This window comes from Ammospiza caudacuta, chromosome 17, assembly GCF_027887145.1.
Source record: "Ammospiza caudacuta isolate bAmmCau1 chromosome 17, bAmmCau1.pri, whole genome shotgun sequence".
NCBI lineage: Eukaryota > Metazoa > Chordata > Aves > Passeriformes > Passerellidae > Ammospiza > Ammospiza caudacuta.
Window position 1 is genome coordinate 3,113,868 of NC_080609.1, and position 24,053 is coordinate 3,137,920.

At 50.8% G+C, this 24,053-nt stretch overlaps 1 protein-coding gene across 1 annotated transcript in view; it reads right to left on the minus strand.

Moving 5' to 3' along the window:
- Positions 1-265: 265 nt before the first annotated feature.
- DNAAF8 (dynein axonemal assembly factor 8) overlaps positions 266-24,053 on the minus strand; it is a 99,272-nt gene continuing 75,484 nt past the window's right edge. Inside the window, exons 26-32 of the mRNA XM_058816287.1 lie at positions 19,004-19,199; positions 15,582-15,676; positions 14,588-14,708; positions 11,559-11,776; positions 9,640-9,725; positions 4,128-4,197; positions 266-343 (exon numbers count right to left, since the gene is read on the minus strand). Of these exons, the coding sequence (XP_058672270.1) occupies positions 266-343; positions 4,128-4,197; positions 9,640-9,725; positions 11,559-11,776; positions 14,588-14,708; positions 15,582-15,676; positions 19,004-19,199 (864 nt within the window). The remainder of the gene's footprint in view (positions 344-4,127; positions 4,198-9,639; positions 9,726-11,558; positions 11,777-14,587; positions 14,709-15,581; positions 15,677-19,003; positions 19,200-24,053) is intronic.

Genomic DNA, 24,053 nt, shown 5'->3' on the forward strand with positions numbered 1-24,053 from the left:
TGAGAGACACAGAGTGAGCACCTGGCCCTGGGTTTGCCTCCTGAGGTTCCCCCAGCCTTGCTCCAGGCTCACAGGCAGATTGTCTCTGGATGGATTCCACAGGGGTTTGTTTTGGGGCACTGAGCCTTCCTCCACCCCTCTCATTTCTCTGAGCCATGCTAACACCTCAGATGTGTTTAATTCCAAACAAACAGTGCTCTTAGAGCTGCTGGAGTCTGTGTGTCCATGTCCACTGTGGCATCCAAGGCTGCCTTGCCCCTCTCTGCTAGCAGTGCTGGGCCTCAATTCGGTGGATGCTCTCTGATGTCAGGGGGTCAAAAAAGCAGCAGAGCAGCTCCTGGGCCTGGGGAGAAACAAAGAAAAGGGTTGGAGGAGAGCTCTGAGTTCTGTGAGTGGCAAAGAAGCTTTTTTCCAGAGGCAGGTTTATGTGCAGAGGCTGTTTCTGGCTGGATTGATCCCAGCACAGAGGGGCTGTGAGTGTCCCACAGGGGACACTGCTCCTTGTGAGGCTCAGACTTGTGTTTGCAAGGAAATGAAGAAGAGCAGCAACAAGCAAGGTGCTAAGTGGGAAATCTCCTCCCTCCCTGGCTGCTCTGCCTGCCCTTCCCAAGCCTGGCACAGCTGTTGGTGAGCTGGAGAGGCCAATGGGTGCCAGGGGCTGAGCCCAGCCTGCAACCCTGGCTGTGCCAATGGGCCCCAAAGCACTGGGGATGCTGTGACCCCACACAGCCCTTGGGTCCCCCTGCCTCCCCTCACAGCTCCTGAGTCTCTTCCAGGGGACTGCAGCCCCTCTGCTGCTGCTGCTCAGGGGACAGGGTCACACCAGGAGGGCTGGGAGGTTTCCCCTGTGTTTCAGCTGTCTGCAGGGAGGGTGGCTCCAGGCAGAGTGGAGGGATTGCTGCTGCCAGGGGAGGCTGGGCTGTCACTGAGGGACAGAGACTGTGTCACCCCATTGCTCTGATGGTGGCAGGTCAGTGCTGTCACCAAGGAACAGCCACTCTGTCCCCACAGCCCCACACAGGCACAGTCACTGCTGCAGGTGAGGGCAGTGCCCAGCCCCAGGACATCCCAGTGCCCAGGCTGAGCACAGCACGCCCTGACCACCCCCTCATCACTGGAGACATCCCAGTTTGGGCATGGACCAGCTGCAGGGACACCCCTGAGGAAGGTCACAGCCCCTGATGGTGGCACCAACAAACCATGGCTCTGTCACTCCCAAATGGGAGCTGTGCTGAGTGTGCCTGGCAGGGTCACTGGGGGAACAAGGGACTCCCAAAGCCTGCATTTGGCTGCTCCTCGGGCAGGTGTTTCACCCAGGGCAGCTGGAGGAGCTCCAGGAGTGCAGCAGGAGCAGGCACAGATGTCAGCACTGCACCAGGCCACGTTTAAAGCTGATTTCTCATCCGCCTAATCCCAAATCACACTGGGAGCGAGGATGATATTCCATTTCACTTCCATGGCTTGACTCCACCAGCAAAGGCTGCAGCTCTGCTCAGACCATGAGGATTTGAAACCCATGTTCGTTTAACCCTCCTGAACTCTGCCTGATACCGCGTTGTTCCTCATTAGCTTTGCCCTGCAAAGCCTGGCTGACATTTCACAAACTCATTAGCAGGAGATCAGAGCCTCAAACACCATTCCTGGGGCCATCCTTTGAGGAACAGATTCCCGGTGGATTTGCTCCTCACATCTCGCTGTGATTCCTGAATTTGGGAGACAAAGGCCCATAGGAGCTGCTGCTGTGCTGGTTGTGCCCCAGGACTGCATTCCTGCTGGGAACTCCCTGCTTCCAGAGGGATCAGTCTGCACACCCCAGGCTGCCAGGAGCAGGGAGAAGGGCTGAGCATATTTGCTTTTTCTCCTCCCTAACACAAAAAGCCCTCTAAGCCTGTCCCTGATAGGCTCGTTCCCCAGGCAGAAGGGATTTTGTGTCAGGCACGGAGATGTGATGTCCTTTCAAAGCAAATCAGGAGACAGCCTGCACTGCTGGCCTGTCACATTCCTTGGCAACAGCCTGGCACCCTGGCAGCAGCCAGGGCTGGGCTGGCAGAGCCCTGCAGAGCCGTGCCCCGGGCACTGCAGCACTGGGATCTGCTTGGGAAAGGGCTGGGAGCTCAGGGATCTGCTTGGGAAAGGGCTGGGAACTCAGGGATCCTCTGGGAAAGGGCTGGGAGCTCAGGGATCTGCTTGGGAAAGGGCTGGGAGCTCAGGGCTGTGCTTGGGAAAGGGCTGGGAGCTCAGGGGTGTGCTTGGGAAAGGGCTGGGAGCTCAGATCAGGGATCCTCTGTGCTCTCAGGAAAAGGCTGAGAACTCAAGGATCCTTTACACCCTCAGGAAAGGAAGCTCAGGGATCCTCTGTGCCTTCAGGAAAAGGAACCCAGCTCAGGGACCATCTGCACCCTCAGGAAAGGGAGATCAGCTCAGGGATCTGCTCAGGAAAGGGCTAGAAACTCAGGGATCATCTGCACCCTCGGGAAAAGGAGATCAGCTCAGGGATCCGCTGCCCTCAGAAAAGGGTTGGGAACTCAGGAATCTGCTTAGGAAAGGGCTGGAAACCCAGCTCAGGATTCATCTGCCCCCTTGGGAAAGGGAGATCAGCTCAGGGACCTGCTGTGCCCTTGGAACAAGGCTGGGAACTTGGTTCAGGGATCCTCTGTGCCCTCAGGAGAGGGAGCCCAGCTTGGGAAAGGGCTGGGAACTCAGGGATCTGCTTGGGAAAGGGCTGGAAACCCAGCTCAGGATTCATCTGCACCTTTGGGAAATGGCTGGAAACCCAGCTCAGGGATCCCCTGTGCCCTCGGGAAAGGGAACTCAGCTCAGGGATCTGCTCAGGAAAGGGCTGGGAACTCAGGGATGCTCTGTGCCCTCAGGAAAAGGAACCCAGCTCAGGGACCCGCTGTGCCCTCAGGAAAGGGCTGGAAGCCCAGCTCAGCCTCTCTGGGGCACTCAGGGTGGTTCTGTGGCATTAAAAGCAGGAATGCACGCTGTTAAAAACAGCAATGCACACTTCAAAGAGGGCTCGGTGTCTTTTAAGGCTCAGTCCTTAGAGCACTGGTGCTTGAAGGCAGCAGCTCTGATGTGTTAGATGAGGTTACAAACACATCTCACTCTCCTGCTGGGCTTTTATTGGGGAAGAAAAGGGATCCAGAGGAGAGGTTTGTCCACCTGCTATCAGTTCTCACTCCCCACAAGTCTTTTATCACAGAACCACAGAATGGTTTGGGCTGGAAGGGACCTTAAAGCTCACATCCACTCCCCTGGCATGGGCAGGGACAGCTCCACCAGGACTTCCCATCTCCTGATCCCATTCCTCAGGCTCTGCCTCCTCTCTCCAAACCTCTCATTTGTTTTGAGCTAAATTTTGATGATTACAGCCCGAATTTTGAATGCATTTATGCAGTTTATTCCCATTAGCTGCCCACATGTCTGGAGCTCAGTGTTTCCTTTCTTGGGCTGAATTACTGAGAAAATATTCAGCTAGACCATCCCTGGAATGGCTAATGGCTTCACTCCTCCTCTTCCACTTGGATTTGGGCTTCTGAAATGCAACTTCCAGAACACAGGACTTGTGCTAGCTTGGCTGAATGAACATTTCTTGTCACTATTTTTGACAAATATCACAGACACTTGAAGTTCTGCCCTGGCAGGGTGGGCAGGCCCTGGCACAGGGTGCCCAGAGCAGCTGTGGCTGCCCCTGGATCCCTGGCAGTGCCCAAGGCCAGGCTGGGCAGGGCTGGGAGCAGCCTGGGACAGTGGAAGGTGGCACTGGATGGGTTTAAGGTCCTTTCTAACCCAAACCATTCCACAATTCTGTGATATTTTCCTCAGTGTTGATTTCTCACAAAAAGTAACAGAATTTCTATGGAAAATATAGAACCTTTATCAATATCTCCAAATGTTTTGATTCAAACTGTGTCACCACTGTAATGTGGGAGACAGTTTGACAGGATTTTGATGCCACCTTCCCCATGTTCTGGGCTCTCAGCCTAAGCCAAGGCTTGGGGCTGTCACCACCTCTGACTCACAAAAGTTATCATTTTCTTTGAAATTTCAACCAGTATTAACAAGTTTCCTACATCAGAGGAGCACAAAGAACACATATCCGTAGCACAAACTTCTCTACTTGCCTGATTCTCATTCTGGGGATAAAGGAGATGCTCTGCAGTGTCCAGGACTGACTGGTTCTGCCAGCAGGCACTGGGGGCAAAGAGAAAGGGAAGCAGGGTTAGTTTGCCATGTCAGCTAGGAGGGAGCTCTGAGCTCTGTGCCTGCAGCTCCAGCCACAGGCATCTGCTGCTGCTCCTCTTTACACAGTTAAATCCTGGCTTTTACAAAGCTTTGTGTAAATGGCTTTGCACTATTTAAATACAAACCTTCAAACAAACTTTAAATACAAACTGGACAAGCCACGTCCAGTTGCATCAGGGTGGTTCTGGGGCAGTGGGAAATGCACATAAATCACATAAATCACACAAAAGCCCTGGGCAAGGGGTTTTTCCTGCACTCAGATAACACAGGCAGCTGCACTGATTATGTGACAGAGTTAGAAAACAATTTGTAGTGAACCATAAGGTACTGGCTAGAACTTAAACTGTACTTTAATACCTGTTCTTACTTGGTATTTCCCTCATTGCTCACACACTACAGTTTCTTTATTCAGAATATTGCAAAAGTAGAAAAAATACCTAAGTCCTGTTTCTCATTATGTTCACTCCCCAGGTGAAGAAACAATTATCAGTGTTTTCTATTTCTATCTCTATGCTTTCAAAATACAAACATGGTTAAAACACTTCTATGTTTCAGGAGTTACACCTTTGCTCCAGTTTCTGCATCCTTTTTAGACAGCATTTTCCTCAGATAGCCAAAGACTTTTTTAGTGCATAAAAAAAAGCATTTTAAGGTTGTTTGTTCATTTTTTAAGTGTTTTCTGGGTGTTTTCTCCCAGTGACAGGGGGAGCAGGCACTGCCTCACCAGTCCTGGTTTTGCTCTGACCCTCAGTTGAAGATTGCAATGCAAGTTGTTTTCCATTACCATCTGTATGGCAGATTATGTTTTGTCAAGTTGGCAGTTTGCCTTATCTCTCTCTGAGTGACCACAATCACTCCTCCCTCGGGAGGGGACACCTGCTGATAACAGCTACTGAATGTCCCTGCATGGCTGATAAGAACTACAGCATCCCATTGGCAGATGTGAGCCCAGAGGGAGGAGCCAAGCATTGCTGCCCGGATATAATCTGGAGATTCTGGAGCACCAGCACGGCTTCTCCACTGGATTCCCCAGAGGAACAGCAGCTGCCTCTTCCACTGGATCTTCAGAGGAAGACTGCACCTTCTCTACAGGATCCCCACTCCAGCAGAACCACCCCTGACACTGCAGAAGGACTGCAGCCACATTTCCAATTGGACTGCCACCAACACCCCACAGGGTGAGAGGTTGGGTTCTGACTCTGGCAGTGTTGTTCTAGTGTTCTGCACTGTTTATTTTATCCTTTATTTTTTTCTTTTCCCTATTAAAGAACTGTTATTTCCTGCTTCCATCATTTTTGTTGCCTGAGAGCCCCTTAATTTAAAATTTATAGCAATTCAGAGGGGTGGGGAGGGTTCACATTCTCCATTTCAGGGGAGGTTCCTGCCTTCCTTAGCAGACTCCTGTCTTTCCAAACCAAAACACCCTCCTCAAGCCACACCCAACCTGACCCCAAAACATATTCCAGAGAGATGGAAAGGCAAGGTACTAAGCTCAGAAGTGCCTTTTAAAGGGACTCTGTGCACACTCGGAGCCTCAGGCTTGAAAATTCCCCCGAGGCTTTGGAAACCCCTCCCTGCTCCCTCCCCCACAGCCAGGTATTGTGCTTGGCAACAGTTTTCCCTTCCCTGCTTTTCAACAGTTCCGAGATTTTACACCCCATGTGCTCAATTTTTTTCTTTTTTTTTAAATTTCTACACCTCCTTCCCCTCCCAAGCTCCCCGGGATGAGTTTCCTATAGGGATAACATCGCTCCCTGCTAGCAGCAATTAGCGCTTGGTAAGAATGTTTCATCAGAGAGAAAAAACATCCAGCTAAGTTCCTCAGCTCCTGGCTTCTGCTCTGATTGCAGTCCCTCGTTTCCAGGCTGGAAGGCACAAAGCCTGGCCTAAACTCTAATTTTTTCCTGCTGCAGCTCAGTTTTGGGGGTGCTTTATAGCCAAACCTCACCTATTGAGCTGAATTAACCAGGTGAGCTGCTAAATCTGTGCACAACACAGCTCCTGACAACCTTAAAGTGCTTTTTAAATGCTTAAACCATAGAGGAGTAATCACTGTGGAACCAGCATCACCTCTTAAGGCAGCTAAATCTGGTTTGTCATGCATAAAAAGCAGAGCATGCCTTCCTTCCAGGAGTTGCTTTGAATCTATTGCTGTAAATTCTTGCCTCTGCCACCCTGCAGCCAGGAAATGTGGCTGTGAAAACAAGTTATGACAGGGAAAATTCAGATGCTTTATCCTGAGCCATGCAGGCAGCCAGATGCTGCCAGAACAAGGGAGGTGAGTCCCACATGCTTTTCCCTTGGCTGTGGGTAGGATGGGGTCAGTTCCCTCTCTGGGGTCCCCACTGCTCCCTCACCTGTCCAAACACCCCCTGTGCCCTGTGAGCTGCCCAAAGTGCCAGGCTGATTTTGTGCCCGCAGCTGCGTTGTTCTGTCCCTTCTTGTGTGCCCAGTGGGTTTTGGTGCAGAAATGATGCCCTGGATGCCCAGGGAGCAGCCAGAGTGGGCCCTGCTGCTGAGCAAACACAACAAGGAGGGTTTGGGGTGCCTCCAAACTCCCAGATCTGAATGCCTGTCCATGGCAGAGCTGCTCAGGACCAGGAGCAGCTTCACTAGCAGAGCCCACATTGTTCCTCTCAACACCTGATTCCTCTTTATCCCAGCCCATCTCTGACATCACCGATGGGAACGTCCCTCCCTCCCTCCCTCCCCGTGGCACAAAGCCAGAGAAATGTGGCTCAGCTGGGACTCAAGGGCTGGAAAATCTGGAAAATAATCCCTTCAGCACGGTGAGGCTCCAGCAGGGCAGGTATTGCAATGCTGGGTCCTGGCAGAGACAGGAGATGAATATCCAGTGATTTATCCGGGACACAAAGGGCTGATGGAGCTGTGAAAGTAATTAACCTCTGGTGTTATTTAAATTGAAGATGTCTTGGCATGAAGCGTCCTTGGGAGGCACCAGTGAAGTCAGGCTCATTTGAAAAAGTTCCACAGCTTGACAGACAGAAAGGGTGTGAGCTCCTGATCTCCCTGGGGATCAGAGCCCTCCCTCCCTCCTCCCACCCCCGGGCACACCTTTGCTGCCTCTCCCTTCCACAGGCATTTTCCATCATGAAGGCAAAAATGTTGGGATTTTTTTCTTTGTTTTTGGGGGTTTTTTGGGGGTTTTTGGTTTGGTGTTTTTTTTGTAGAGCTGGTTTGAAAAGGCTCTGTGATCACTGGTTCTGGCACTGGGGGGAGAAGCAGAGTGGATCCTGCTGTTTGGGGCTAGATTCTCCTCTTTGGGGCTGGATCCTGCTGTATGGGGGTAGATCCTGCTATTTGGGGCTGGGTATATTAATTTCAGAGTGGTTCCTTCTCTTTGGGGCTAGATCCATTCTTTTGACAGTGGACCCTGCTATTTGGGGCTGGATCTATTCATTTCAGAGTGAATCCTTCTCTTTGGGGGTAGATCCTGCTATTTGGGCCTGGATCCATTAATTTGAGAGTGGATCCTTCTCTTTGGGGCTGGATCCTTCTCTTTGGGCCTGGACCCTGCTATTTGTGGGTAGATCCATTCATTTGAGAGTGGATCCTGCTATTTGTGGTTAGATCCATTCATTTGAGAGTGGATCCTGCTGTTTGGGGCTGGATCCATTCATTTGAGAGTGGATCCTGCTCTTTGGGGCAGATCCTGCCCTTTGGAAGTGCCCCCTGACCCCCATAAGTCACACATGGATATTTTGGAGCTCAGCACAGAGCAGGAGGGGGGTGAAGGTGCAGACATTGACACAATTCCTGCTCAGCCCCTGGGGGCCCAGGAGGAGCCCCAGGAGGTGTCTGTGGAGGGACTGCCTTGGGACTGGCCCCTGGAATCCCAGCCTGGAGGACAGGGGAGTGCTGGGCTTTAAGCCGCACCCGCGACTGTGTTGCTGGGGAAAATAGAGATATTGGGATCTGGAGTGACTTTCCCAGAACTACCTCCAGCAGTGACCTCCAGGTTCCCAAAAGTTCACTTTTTTTTCCATTGTAAGCCAGAGAAAGCTGGGAGAAATCTCACCACAAAGGCCTTGGCTAAGTGGCTGTTTGTCCCCCCTTGCAGAGAGGAAGGTTTGGGATGTGGCTCCCAAGGGTGTGATTTGAAATGAATGGAAGTCAAAATCTTGTCAATAGAATAAAAACATTTTTGAAAAGTTACCAATGGAATTTGTTCCAGCCATCCCTCCCAGGTGTGGCCCTGGGAACATTTCTGCAGAGTGAGAACTCTGAGGTGCAGCCATGTGGATGTTCAGCTTGGATCCCTTGGATCCCTGAAACTCCAGCATTCCTGAATGCACTGGCAGCACTTTCTGGAAGTGCTCCAGAGGGCACAGCCCAAGCCAGGATGGGGTTTTGGCAGGGATGTGGCACAGCCCTGACTCTGGTTCCTGTGCCAGAGGAGCCATGTGTGAGAGCTGCTCATGCCAGTGACAAACAGCAGCCCCGTGCAGGGAGCCCTTCCCTCTGGGGAACACAGGGTTAATTGCCCTGCTAATCACTCTGTTTCACTAATCAGTCCCTGCAGAGGGGTTCTGTTTGTTTTTCCAGGCTTATATATCCTCTACCCAGCTTTTCTGGTGATTTATTTAAGAGGCTAATTTTTTATTTTGCTTTCTGGTGTTTATTTTAAGGTTTGGTTTTTTTTGTTTTTTTTTTTTTGTTTTTTTTTTTTTTTTTTTTTTCTTTTCCTTCTCAGCAAACATAAAATCTGTTAAGATATTTCTCCTAGGAATTTTATTGATTCAGCAGGTCTATTCCCAATGTGAGTCCTAATTTCAGAGAATTCTCTGCATTCATGGAACCTTATGGACACTGCAGGTCCTTAACAAAGGACACAACTTGGGTTTTAAAGGTCCTGAGTAGAGGACACATGGCTTGGAAACTGGGGGACACTCTCAGGTATGGGGCCACTCATGACAAGATACACTGGGGGCATGTCCAGGGAAGGGGCTGGAGCACCAGGAGGGGCTGAGGGAGCTGGGAAGGGGCTCAGCCTGGAGCAAAGGAGGCTCAGGGGGGCCCTTGTGGTTCTGCACAGCTCCTGACAGGAGGGGATAGCTGGGGGGGGGGGGGGGTCAGGCTGTGCTCCAGGGAAAGGACAAGGGGAAATGGCCTCAGGCTGTGCCAGGGGAGGTTTAGGATGGATATTGGGAAAATTCCTTCATGGGAAGGGTGGTCAGGCACTGGCACAGCTGCCAGGGCAGTGGTGGGGTCACCATCCCTGGAAGAGTTAAAATGTGTGGATGTGGCACTTGAGGGCCTGAATTAACAGTGAACTTGATCTTTCCCAACCTGAACAATTCCATAACCAGTGACTGACCCAGAACAGGCTGCCCTTGAGTGAGAGGCACAGAAAAGAGGTGCCCTCCTTACCTGTCCAGCAGGGAGCCCAGGGAGGTGACAGAGCTGTCCCACTGTGCTGCCAGCACCAGGCACAGCCCATCCTTCAGCAGGGAGCACTGCAAGAGAGGGAGGAACAGAGCTTTAGTGCTGCTCTGCACCTGAACAAGTCTCTGAGTGTGGCTGATGGGTGAGGAACAGGAGCCACAGAGCAGCAGATCCCCCCAGGCAGAGGCAGTGCCATGTCTGAGGTGTTTGTGATCCCCACAGCCCTTTCTGCATGCAAACCAGCAGTGCCTGGGTGTGTTACTCAGTCCCCACCTCTGCTGGAAGCAGGAACACCAAGACAGGTAAATATTGAGATATTTGAGCAGAAACACTGATTACTTGAAGCAGCCCATGTCCCTCCTAGAAAGGGAGAGCAAAGGCTGTGACGTTCACCTTTGGCTCAGCTGTGCCAGATCCTTCTGGAAACACCCCAGGGCCATTTATCTCTGACAGGAGGAGGGAGGGATGGCTCTGCTCCCCCAGTGTCCTTCCTAGAGAGCTGTGCACATTATTCCCTGTGCAGGGGATGGATCCTCAGGGGACTCAGGGCACAGGCAAGCAGTGCTTACAATAATTGCCTGCTAGATGTAATTGCTGTTCCACACAGATGTACTTCAAAGGGATGTGTCAGTTTTTAAAAGCACAACCTGAATAGATCTTACATGCTCCTATTACAGATAACACCCAAGACTTAGAACTGAGAGCTGGAAGCCCAAATGTTTGTATTTTGTGAAGGGGCTGCTGTGGTCTGAGAGCCCTTGGGTGATTGCCACTGTCACTACTGTTCCCCCTTGCTTACTCTGTGCTGCTGACAGCACTTTCCTGCACATTCCACCTCCCAGCTCTGCCCAGGCAAGGTTCCTGACAGGGTGGGCTTCTCCTACACCAAGAGGAAAAGAGCCTGGGCCTGGTTGTCTGTTGTGTGGAGCAATGTCAGCTCAGCCCAGCAGCACATCCTGTGCCAAACTCCAGGGCTGCACCTGCTGACAGCCACAGAATGGCCTGGGCTGGAAGGGACCTCAAAGCCCATCTTGTCCCACCCCTGCCATGGGCAGGGACACCTCCCACTGTCCCAGGTTCCCCATCCAGCCTGGCCTTGGGCACTGCCAGGGATCCAGGGGCAGCCACAGCTGCTCTGGGCACCTTGTGCCAGGGAACAATTCCTTCCCAATATCCCATCCATCCCTGCCCTCTGGCAGTGGGAGCCATTCCCTGTGTCCTGTCCTTCCATTCCTTGTAAATTGTCTCTCTCCATCTTTCTTGTTGCTCCTTCATACACTGGGAAGCCACAGGTCACCCCAAAGCCTTTTCTTCTCCAGGTGAACAATCCCAATTCCCTCAGCCTTTCCTCCCAGCAGAGCTGCTCCATCCCTCTGATCATCCTGGTGCCCCCTCTGCACTGTTCCAAGCAGCTCCAGCTCCTTTCTGTGCTGGGAATCCCAGAAATGGAGGCAACACTCCAGATGGGAAAACCTCAGGCTCCAGGGCACAGTCCAGGAAGAAAAAGGGATTTTTAGCATTGTAGAAGGGGATTACAGGGGTAATCCTGTAATTACCCCTGTAAAAAATGGGGTGTGATTACAGAGAGGGAAATAGAAACTGTATTTCCATGGAGAAACAAGAGAGGAGAAGCAGCAGAGCACACAGAACAGGGTGATGGCTGACTGGAATGAAACATTCAATAAATGAGGGGTGGATGGGCCATTCCCATGAGGGCTCCCAGGGATGCAGGACCATCAGGAAGCACCCCCAGTGCTCACATTCCTCACCAGAGGTGCCAGGGCTCAGAGGCAGTGCTGCAATAGTGCCACCACAGCCTGAGGCAGCACCATCCCAGCAAGGCATCATTACAAGGCTCCTCTTTAGTGCCAAGGAAGCAAAGCCCAGCCCCAGCTGTTCCATACCTTTGCTGCAACGCTGCCCTTGGCCCTGCTGAGCATCTGGGAGATGCAGAGAGCCTGGGCCGAGTCCAGCACAGCCAGCCGAGCTGCAGTCAGCAGGAAGCCTCTGCCCAGGAGCTCCTCCAGCAGCGCCACGTACGGCGGCGGCTCCGGGCCCCGCAGGATCAGCCCGGGCAGCAGCAGGCACGTGCTGGGCCACAGCTGCTCCAGCACGGCCTCACCTGCTGGCAAAGGAACACAACATTGTTGGCTCTCTGCCCCCAGCACCTCTGAGCCCTCTCAGTGCCCTGGCACAGATGTGCCCGTGGCAGTCGGGGGCACCGCGGTGTTGGGATGGCCTGGGAGGTGTGTGGGGAGGTGCCCGGGGATGTGCCCAGGGATGAGCCCTGGGATATTCTGGCATGTACCCTGGGATGTGCCCCTGGAGGTGCCCAGGGATATCCTGAGAGGTGCCTTGGGACAAACCCGGGGATGTGCCCTGGGATGCGCTCTGGGAGGTGCCTGGGGATGTGCCTGGGGCTAAGCCCAGGGAGCTGCCCAGGGATGTGCCAGGGGAGGTGCCCAGGGATGTGCCCAGCGATGTACCCTGGATATCCTGGGATGAGCCCAGGGAGATGCCCTGGGAGGTGCCCTGTGATATCCTGGGATGTGCCCTGGGATGAGCCCAGGGAGGTGCCCTGGGAGGTGCCCTGTGATATCCTGGGATGTGCCCTGAGATGTGCCTGGGGAGGTGCCCGGGGATAAGCCCTGGGATGTCCTGGGAGGCGCCCGGGGATGTGCCCTGGGATGTGCCCTAGGATATCCTGGGATGTGCCCAGGGAGATGCCTGGGGATAAGCCCTGGGATGTGCCCTGGAATGAGCCTGGGGATGTGCCCTGGGATGTACCCAGGGATGCCCTGGGATGTGCCTGGGGATGTGCCCTGGGAGGTGCCCTGGGGAAGTCCTGGGAAGTGCCCTGGGATGTGCTTGGGAGGTGCCCTGGGACATGCCCAGGGATGTGTCTGGAGATGTGCCCTGGGATGAGCCTGGGGATGTGCCCTGTGATGAGCACTGGGATGAGCTCTGGAATGTGCCTGGGGATGAGCCCAGGGAGCTGCCCAGGGATGTGCCTGGGGAGGTGCCCTGGGATGTCCTGGAATGTGCCTGGGGATGAGCCTGGGGATGAGCCCTGGGAGGTGCCCGAGGATGTCCTGGGATGTGCCCTGGGAGGTGCCCACCCCGAGCTGCTGCACGCCTTTCTGTCCCTGTCTGGAGATCACAAGACAGCAGGAGTGACCCCATTTCAGGAGTCAGACAAGGACAACTGCTGGTTTGCTACAGGAGCTCCTCTCCCATTTCCATTTTTGCCAAGCACAGAGAGCTGCTAATCCAGCTGCTTTTATAATCCCAAATGTAATTCTGCTCAGCATACGTGAGGCTTAATGTATTTCATATTTTCCTCCTGATAAATCTGTCTGTCCATTAGACAGCAGCTTGGTGATAATTATTTGCTGGAAGGAGCTTTCCTTGTGTGCAAGAGCTTCCTCTAGTGTCCAAGAAGAGCCCAGAACGTGAGTGATGTGTCTGCTTTGCTGGAGGCACTCATGAGATCGTGCCTGACAGTTCAGAGATCACGTGGACTTGCTTTTCCAGGGCAGTAACTCTTTGAAATACATTTTCTGAGACACAAACACATCAGAGCTGTACACAGCTTTCCTTTTTGCTCTGCTTAGGCATCTTCAAAGCTGAGATATCCTCGTGTAGCAGAAAATTAGGGGCATGTATTTTGAGATTAGCTCCTGACACTGAGCTGTGCAAAGCCTGCAGAGTACCTGTGCTCTCTCCACAACAAGCTGGTTTATTATTTTATTTTGTTTTATGTAATCTCTTCTACAAATCAAATTATTTGATCACAGTAAACCTGCACTAAGATGATGGGGAAAACACCCTCCTCAAATACCTTGGGACAAATCTTCCTTTAGAGACTCCTTGCACAAAAGTGACTTGGTGTTCACCCCAGGAGCAGAGGACTTGATTTACCACCCCCCCTTGCACTTCTGCAACTGCTGGGAAGTGACCAATGCCCCCCAAAATCCTGTGTCAGGCAGGGCTGGGCTGTGATTCTGTCATTTTTACCCTGCTCCTCTCCCACCCACAGCAATCCTGAGGTTCCACTGCTGGGATTAAGGACTGCAGTGATCAGGTGTAGCACAGCAACATTCTCTGAGCTGCCCACATCAGTCCTGAAGCTACAGGAATGGGAATAATTGTTCTAAACAATTCTGTTCCCCAGGGACCACCACAGGGTTGCTTTCACCTGGTCCCTGCTTGTTTATAAAGGCTTGGGATCAATCCACAGCATCCCAAGGTGGGAGCATCCCCTCGTGCAGAGCCATCTCCTGCCCTGCAGCACAGATGTGTTTACACATGTCCATCAAGCCAAATCAGCAGGAAAAGCCTTGAGGAGCTGCTGCATTCAGAAAGTGTCAGCCTGGCTGAGGCTCCAGCTCCCAGTCAAAGCCAGCCTGGCCATGGCTGGGAGTCATCTGGAGCTGGCAGCTGCTCAGCAGCACTGGGAGCTGAATGAGAGCTCAGCTCAGCTCAGGAGAGGCCTCTGGCCCCGCTGCCAGCAGCACTCCCTGCACCAGCTGATATTTATCTACTCACAGCACAGCACAGCTCACCCTGCCCAGCCCTGCAGCCTCTCCAGGGCAGGCTCTGGATGGACACAACCCACCAGGGTGTGCTGAGACACCTGGGAGGGCTCAGAGAGGAACAAGTGCTGCTCTGACTGCAGCTGTGCTGTCAGTACTTGTTCTGCTGCTGCTGTTAAGGTCAGACTTCATGGACGGCTCTGTCTGTAAAGCCCTGAAGGGCTGGCAGGTGAACAGTTAAAGGCTGGACTCCCCTGGAGCTGTTCTCTGCAGCTCAGAGCTGTCTCTCCCTTCTGAAAGCACATCAATACCCAATCTTGCTGCCACCAGATGGTTTGTCTTGCTGTCCAATTAATCAATAGCAGCCCCAATCTATAAGAGGAGTTACATTTCCTTACCAGGACTGCCTGGCTGCTCAGAGCCCAGGACACTGGGGTGTTTTCCTGGCTCATGGGTGAGGATCTTGTGCTGTTTCCTGATTCCCAGGCTGAGGATGGGGTCGTGTTTCAGGTTATGGATCTGCAGGAGGGAGGGAGAAGCAAGTCATGTGAACACATTACCTAATGAGGAGGGATAACACTCCTCAAGTATTGATTCAGGCAAGCTGTGAAGCTTTTGTTGTGGTGGTGTACTTCTGTAATTGCCAGCCTAGAAAACACCTGCTTGTCTGGAGAGACAAGAACATTTTGCAAGCATCCTTCTTTTTAATTGAAGTTTAATTCAGCGCAGCATCTCATCATCCTTTTCAAGGTCCCATATCCAGCCATCATTTTAAAGTCTCCACTCCCAGGTTTTCAAGGCCAGGAGCTCAAACAGAGCCTGGGAGGGTCCGACAGCTTTCCCCAGTGCCACACTGGGGTGCAGCAGCTCCCTGTGTCCCTGAATGAACTGGGACAGGCAGTGTGCCCTGCACTGAGCTGCACACCCACATAAATAAAGCCTGTTACAGATGTGGCCATTTCCAGAGCTCATCTCCTGGGAGGGCATCTCAGCTGGATCACCTCTGAGCCACAGCAAACTCAAACATTTCCATCCCTTGGCTGAGCACATCCCAATCATTTTCCCATCATCAGCCATCCCATCCCTGAATGATCCAAAGCTGGTAAAAACCAGCTCCTGGGTGCAGAGTGCTCAGCAGCCAGGGTGAGGCTGCTGTCCCTGCTCCAAAGCAATGCTGATCTGAGCCCTCCCAAATTCACAGCAGAGCTTGCTGAACAAACACATCTGCAGCAGCTCCTCCCCACCGAGGCTGCTGGGCTCAGTGCAGGGGGAGGAACATGCCCAGGACCAGGAGAGCCTGGCAGCTCAGGAAACACACCCAGAGCTGCATTATCTACAGCAAAACAGCAGGGTGGCACGGCAGGGTCAGCTCAGGAAGGGGCTCATTCCTACCTCCTGCTCCTGCACTGGCTGAGCCTGGGCACAGCACAGCCCTTCTGGGAAAAACAGCTTCACATCCTGGACTGCCAGTGCATAGGATCTGGAGCCTGAGAGAGAAACACAATGAGAAGATTCTCTCAGGCCATGAATTAAACATTCTCTAGACTCACACTCATCTTTTGGAGAGATTGATGATGTGCAACTCACTGCAGTAATTGCTTTAAAGGCCAGCTGTTCTGTACAGTAATAGCAAACATTTTAAACCATTATATTTAGAATAGTTCCATTGCTTCCTTGGTATTTTGATTTTGTCCTACTATCACTCAGCAGCTTCCTCTTGTAAACAAGACCCCTTCTATTTCCTAACAGTGGAGCTGAGGGAATCATGTTCAGGAGGCTGTGAAACCTTTCAATTCCAGCTCTAAATCCTGTTGTTCCCTTGCTTCTGGATCATACCAGGCTGTCCTTACTGAAGGGGAAGAGCTGCTGGTCAGTAAAACAAATGTACTTAGTAACAATAATGGAGGTCCCAAATACACTGGCAACTCTGACTGACCAAGGAAATCAGAATTAGCATGAGGCACTGCTGATGGAAGAACATTTTTCTGTTCACCTCTGGTCAAGAAAGGTAAACTGAGCCTGGAACAGTCAGAGAAATGACATGAGGATGGCTGGGGAAGTGGAGAATCCTCTCAAGAGTTAAACCAGACCTTGGCTCCTTTGACCCAACACGACTCAAAGCTGAGAAACAAATCTGATTTCTGATAAACACTTCAGGGTAGGAAAGGTCAGAGGTGTAAAAGAGCTACTTAAAATAAAGTCCAGATAATGGCACAGGAACAAATGGGCACAGAGTGTATGTGGCTATATTTAAGTTTGAAAATATAAGAAGATTTTTAGCTCTCTAGGCTCTGTGACATCCTTCCAGTTGGGGTGGGTGCTCATGGAAGGGAAAACGTGATGGGGCTGTCTGTGAGGGAATTAACTGAACCCAGTGACTCGAGAGGTCCCTCCAGGCTCAGCATATTTCCCTATAAAGCAACAGTGTTATAAAGCATTACTCAGAATGTTTGGAGATTTGTGGATGGAAAATATTAGAGAGGGAAAAGCTATTTCTATTGGAGTTTAGCTAGATTGTCAATGTGCTGGCACAGATCCATGCTCCTGGTTACAAATATCCTCTGAAATATTCCCACCTTGGAGGCTGCCCATTCACAGGATTCCACCTGAGAGCACTCAGCCCTGCTGGAGCACCATAATTCCAGGGTTTGTATAGCCAGAGCCCTTAAGGCAGCAGTTTACAATCCTGAGGTTGTGTTAAATCCCAGTGTATGAGCTGGGCTGGATCCTTTCCATAGCTCCACACCAAATCTTCCATCACTGGTGCCATTACAGAGAACACAAATGCTGCCAAATGAGCCTTTTACTCTCACTTTGCTCAAGGTACAAGACAGTGTAGGGTGCACATGTAAGAGCTCTTTGGATGCAAGGAAAAGCACAAAAAGCACTGTCCAATGACTTCCCAAGCCCAGAGGAGATGGGAGGCTGCAGGTTCACCTCTGCAGCTCAGCCTTACAGGTTTAAAGCTGCATTTCTTGGATCACCAGTCTCCCTGGAACCCCATCTTCATCTCAGTTGCATTTCCTTTGTCACTTTGGGAGGAAATAGTAGGAGTTTGCTCTGCTTCAGGCATTAAATGAAGTTCTTCCTCAGCTGGAGCAAAGCTAGGAAAGCCTGGTATTCCCTGCTAGGAAAGGAGGATGGGCTTGCACAGTCCCCCAGTTACTCACTGAAGGTTCTTCCAGCTTAACTGTGTTGGAGGAAAAGCTGTGGGAGGTGCAGGGGGTTGGGAACACTCCTTTGCTCATGGATAGATGGCTCCAGGGCAGAGCAGATGGGCAGGTCCATCAGAGTTAGCTCCAGCTCATCCCTGCTCCTGCAATGGGTGCAGGGAGGGCTCTGTGGGCCAGTCCTGGGCTCAGCTCAGAGCAACCTCAGATCCCAGCCTGGGGGGCTGAAGGGGGTCAGAACATCCAAGGATCTCCCTGTAACTCCCAACAGAAATGGGATGAGACTCAGCTCCCCTTGCTCATTTTCACTGAGCTATGCTGGGGATGCTCCAGCTGTAGTAAACACATGAAATTTGGGATGTTTATTACCCATTCTTAGCCATGCCTGAGGAGTTTCAGAGCAATCTGGATACACAATCCAGCCATTCATCTCAAGAGCAAGAGAAGCAGGGGCTGGAAATGGAAAAGTATTGGCTGGAGAGCCCTGATTGTTTTTTGGTTTTTTTTTTTTTTTTTTTTTTTTTTGTTTTTTTTTTGTTTTTTTTTTGTACAAGTAGATCCTGCTCTTCAGTCACTCCCACAAATCCTGTGGGATCTCTCCTGAGATCCCAAGTCCTGAGGTTCTGCAGCAAGGGCCTGGTTCTCTCTCCCAAGCTGTGGCTCCTTCCCTCCCTGCCAGTTCTCAGCAGCCCACCTGACATGGATGGAAATAGGGAGTGACTTCACAGCCCAGGCACAATGGGAAAAGCCAAATAATCCAATGGATCTTGTCAGGAAAGTTCCTCTGGGACTCTGGGCACACAGTGCCTGCCAGCTCACCTGAATTTACAGAAATTATTGCTTTATTTTTCTGTATTCCTTTTATATTCCTGAGGAGACACACAGGCAGGGAGCTAACCATCCTTAATTCCATGTGAATTTTGGAATGGCACCCTCCCCTCCTTGTGGCAATGATGTTGGGCTCTCTACAGACTACTCTCTCCAGGGATATTTCCCATTTTCCCATCATTTCCCACCCCCCCCACACATCCCAGTGCCTCCCTGCTGGCAGAGGAGCTGGGATGGGGCAGAATTCCAAGGATGCTGCCTTTGCCCTGTGCCTCTGCCCATGTGCCAGCTGCAAAGAGCCTTTCCAGATGCTGCTGAGTTTCCCTGCTTGCCTCAGCAGGTTTGGGTCACCTCTGTCCTGCCAGCCCCCAGCACTGGGAGATGTTACAGCATGTCCTGGAGTCTTTGGGAAATCTTGGAGCTGGCCAATGGGTAATGGAGACATCAGGAAGGGACACACAGGCAGGGAAGACAGATGGGTTCTTGGGAATAATTCCAAAATAACCAAGCTAAAAGTACAAAATGACCAAGCAAAGAGAGATCAAAGGAAATGTGTTCTGATAAAGGCAGAGCTGGGGCTGCTCCGGGAGGAAGCCTTTTGGAATTTATCTTCTGGGAGAATATTTCATTGCTTGAGACACACTCAGCTCAGCCACCAAGAACACAGGGAGAGTTTCTTGGGGAATAATGTCCTGCAGTGCCTGCCAAGGCTGGATCTGTAGTGACAGATCCAGTGACAGGAGGGAACAAACATAACATAACACATTGGCTTTTTGTATATCTGAGTCTTTGGAGTTTTCTTTTACAAAAACCTACCATAAAATCCATTCTGGACTGTGCTGGTGCCATACTGAGCCCTCCAGAGGCGTGGATCCAGTGCCTGGGCCAGCTGAGGATCCTCTGGTCCCAGGAGATCCAGCAGCTTCTTCACAGCATTGGGTCTCTGCAGGCACAGCACCAGGGCAGTGCCTGAGGTCAGGTAGGCACAGTGAGCTTCTACAGCAGCTGGATCCTGAGAAAAATCAGAAATGAACAGATCATGAGGAGCTGGTGAGCACTGGGAACACCCCAGCTTTCCTTTGGCTGGGAGGGAAAGTTGTGAGTAAGCAAATCTGCTGCTGCTCCTTGTCTCCTCTCCTCTTTCAAACACTGCTGGTGTCGCAGACATCTTTTATGAAAAATCCTTTCCTTAGGATTTTTCCTCCTGAGAAGCTGAGAGGCCTCAGGAACAAAATGCAAACATTGATTATCTGCTGCTGTGGAATGCAACAGGTGCATCTGTGATTGGTCTCACGTGGTTGTTTCTAATTAATGGCCAATCACAGTCAGCTGGCTTGGACTCTCTGTCCGAGCCACAAACCTTTGTTATCATTCTTTCTTTTTCTATTCTTAGCCAGCCTTCTGGTTAAATCCTTTCTTCTATTCTTTTAGTATAGTTTTAATATAATATATATAATAAAATAATAAATAATCAAGCCTTCTGAAAACAGCCTCATCTCTTCCCTCATCCTCAGGCCCATGTGAACACCGTCACACTGCTGGTGTACTAAAGATTCCAAAATCTAGAACTTAGACACCAAGCAGTGCCCATTTTGTGCCCACTTTGTGCCCAATTGTTCCTGTGCCATTATCTGGACTTTATTTTAAGTAACTCTTTTTACACCTCTGACCTTTCCTACCCTGAAGTGTTTATCAGAAATCAGATTTGTTTCTCAGCTTTGGGTCAAAGGAGCCAAGGTCTGGTTTAACTCTTGAAAGGATTCTCCATTTCCCCAGCCATCCTCATGTCATTCCTCTGACTGTTCCAGGCTCAGTTTACCTTTCTTGACCAGAGATGAACAGAAAAATGTTCTTCCATCAGCAGTGCCTCATGCTAATTCTGATTTCCTTGGTCAGTCAGAGTTGCCAGTGTATTTGGGACCTCCATTATTGCTACTAGGTACATTTGTTTTACTAACCAGCAGCTCCTCCTGTGACATCCAGCAGGTCACAGGAGGGCTGTTCCTTCAGGGGGACATCTGGATCAGGAGGAAGCACTGACACAAGCAAGAACAGCAGGGTCATAAATACCCTGGGATGAGGAGCCACGTTTTAATTCTTCAGCTGATGTAAAGTGATGGATCACAAATGCCAGAGCTTTGCTTTCTGAACTCACAAATGGCAGGAACCCCCCCCCACACACACACCCTGCTTCTCCTGAACTCCAGACACTGGTTAGGATCAGGACTGCAGAACATAAAAGCAGGAGGGTCAGACCAGGGGCTGCAGGAAATCAGTTTGTTCTCCCGGCCTTGTCTGACACCCTTTGCTCCACAGCAGATTCTCCACTTTTGCTTCTTTCCCAAGCACAGCCAGTTCAGCCCATGCCCACCCTGAGCAGAGCTGTGGGGTCAGAACACCCTGGGATTGTGCACTGGGGAAGGATGAGAGGAAATGACAAGAAATAACCACAGCACAGGTGAGGAGAGGCTGCTCTGAGGGCTGGGGACAGACAGACTGACAGCTCTGGGACCCCGGCAGCAGAGCTGGGCCGGGTGGGTGGCAGAGCTCTCTGGCCTTGCTGCTTGCTTTAATCAAGGAGAACCTTGGGAGGCTGCAGATGGCTGGGCTGGGCACAAGGTCAGGGTGCCCACAGCTCTGCCCCCTCCTGCTGCTCCAGCTGAATAACAGGGCAGGAGCATCCAGTTCTGCCTCTTCCTGCCCTTCCAGCTGAATAATGTGGCAGGAGCATCCAGCTGTGCCTCCTCCTGCCCTTCCAGCTGAATAACAGGGCAGGAGCATCCAGTTCTGCCTCTTCATGCCCTTCCAGCTGAATAATGTGGCAGGAACACCCAGCTGTGCCTCCTCCTGCCCCTCCATCCAAACAAGGTGGCAGGAACACCCAGCTGTGCCTCCCTGCACCCCACAGAGCAGCAGCCAGGGCTGGATGTTCTCTCCAGTTTAGAAAACAAGGGCATTTCCAGCTCCCTGCCAGAATCAACCCGTGGCTGTTTATTTTTTTTTTTTTCCTCAGTTTTTGAGGAAATAAAAACAAGAGGAGGGGAAAGAAACACCATTTGATTCAGCTGAATCACGTCATTCCCAGAGGTTTTAATTCCTCTATTTTTTAATCTTCTAAAAGCAGCAGAGGATAGCAATTCTCTAGATAAAACATTTCCAAAAGCAAATCCTATCACTTCATTTAAAAATATGGAGATAAAACACTTCAAGGCCTCTCTGCTTTTCTATCACGTGAAACCATTCAGTGCCTTTGACCCAAATCTTCTCTCACTCTCTGCTCCTAAATTGCAGCTCTGAGAAATAGGTTATGAATTGACAACCACGGGCTCAAGCCTGATATTCTCCCCTCCATTTGCAAAATATTTCATGAGCAAATCCCTCTGTGCTTAAATTGGTGATGTATTTAGGGCTGGGTGTGGTGTTTGTCAGTGCTCTGCCCCCTGGGCACAGGGTCACAGCTGTCACTCAGGGGTTTTTGGTGACAGCAGCTCTGCTTGTATGAGGATGAAAAATTTCAGCTTGTCACTGAGAAATGGTGACGTTCACTCAGTTCTGTATAATACAAAATAATCCCTTCCTGCTTGAAAATTTTTGTTAGTTAAAAAAAATGGATTTAATCCACTTTTCTATGGGTTTTCTCTTTGGGCAATGAAAAGCCAGTGGTATTTTTCATGACAGCTTTCAAAAGGACTGATAAAACATATCAATATTCATCCAGGTTGGAAACAGCTGCAAAGAAAACATTCAGTTTCTGTCAAACAGACCAGAATAAATGAAACTATTTTGTTCCAGAGCTTCTAACCAGTGATTTTAGATCTAAATAACAAAACTCTTTTGTCTTTTGGTTGCTCCCCAGGAAATCCACAGGCTTGTGGTTGAAGATGATGTTGTTTCTAATGGTCACTGATGGTGCCAGGGAGCTTCTGGCAGCTCCTCTCACTGCTCACACCACTCCAGATTCTGCCAAGTTGCTCTCAAAACACGGTGCTGCCCTTTCTCCATCCCCGTCCTGCTCCACATCCCTGAGCAGCTGCCTGCAATTCAAGGAGCAGTTTCCCTGAGAGGAGGAAATTCCAGCTGTGCCCTGGCCCAGGAGGACTGAGGGGATCAAAGAGCAGAGGAATTACGCAGCTGCATTTACTGCTGGAAGCACAGGATGGGGCTGGAGGGCACCTGGAGTTCCTGAGTTGTGCTCTGGAGGAGCAGGATGGGGCTGGAGGGAACCCTGGAGTTCCTGAGCCCAGTCCCTGCTGCTGCAGGGAATCCCCTGTGGTTGCTGAAGTCTGGTCAGAGAGAGAAAGTCAGATAAACTTTCCCAAGCCTTTTCCTGGGGGAGCTTGAGAAAGCTCAGAGAAAGAATTAAAATAATCCTTAATCTTTGCAGCTGGTGTTTTGAACATGTTGTTTCTTGTAAGATGTTTACAAGAAGGTGCTGTTACTAATTTGCCAGTGGTGTGAGAGGTGTTGATGAGGACCAGTCAGGTCCAGCTGTATCCTAAATGTCTAAAAAAAATGATGTGGTGTGCAATAAACTGGACATTTGCCTTCTGAGACCTTGGAGTCTGTATATTGCTTTATTCACCTGTCCTCAATACAACAGCAACAATCCCCCACAGCAAGATCAGGCCCCAGTGGAAAAATAAAGCCTAAACTTCCAATCTGCAGAGGTTGGATGAGCCCTGAAGGGAGGCAGATGCAGCAGAACCCCTGAGATCACTGGATGGGCCCTGAAGGGAGGCAGATCCAGCAGAACCCCCTGGGACAGGCTCTCCTTGCTGCCTGAGCACCACCAGGGCAGGCTGGAAGCTGGGGAGACAATGTCAGCTCTATTTACATGACCTTTATTTTCTATAATCATTACTAAAGTGCAGATAAAACATCTTGTTGTGGCTCCTGTGACTTGATAACCTCAGCAAAGAGCAGAGCAGGTGTTTTTTCTCATGCTCCAAAGGCCACATGCCTCTCTGAGCTCAGGGGGACTATTTCAGCTGGAAAAGCAATCACAGAGCTGAGCTGGTGCTGCCAAGGTTATTTGTCAAGTGTATGTAAATAATACATTAGAAAGGAAAAGGAGATGTGAGGTTGTCTTGCTTGCAGTGAATAAACCCAGATTTGCTCTCAAAACACAACAAACCAGCACTCGGGGTTCTCTAGAGATGGATTTTGGAGCATCTCCAGGTGAAGTGAGAACAAGCCCTGGACACAACTTCTAGCAGGGACAGACACACTGGCTCCATCTTCTTCAGCAGGATATTTCATCATCTCATCAGTCCATAGAAATATCTCCAGGGGTGCCAAGGGAGAGTGCCAGGCTCTCTCCAGCAGTGCCCAGTGACAGGACCAGCAGTAATGGCCAGAAATTAAAACAGAAGAAATTCCACCTCCACCTGAGGAAGAACTTTGTCAGGACCCAGAACATCCCTCTGTCTGTCCAGGATGGCCAGGACCCTGCCAGGGGGCTCAGAGACCCTGGCACAGAGCCCAAAATGCCCCTGTGGGTTTGATTATGACCCATGGAGAAAATTACCAACCTTACATGAAGCCACAACAGTTTAGGTAGAATAATAGTGAAGTTATCACGGGGTGAAAAAGTAGATTTTGGGGTTTTGGTATGGGGATTCAGGGGGGCAAGATGGAGGGAACTGGGCATGTCCAGCCTTTCTCCTTCTTCCTCTTGGCCTCCATCTCCTGCTGTGATGTTGACACTTTTAGATTGGTTCAGAGTAGAAGCTCACTGTCTAACACAGGTGATAGGTATTGGAAAGTAATTGTATACATAGTTTTTAGTATAAAGATATAACACTGCCCTGGGGGCAGGCAGAGTGCCTGGAACTGTCCTGCTGGATGTCTCAGCTGGACAGGAGAA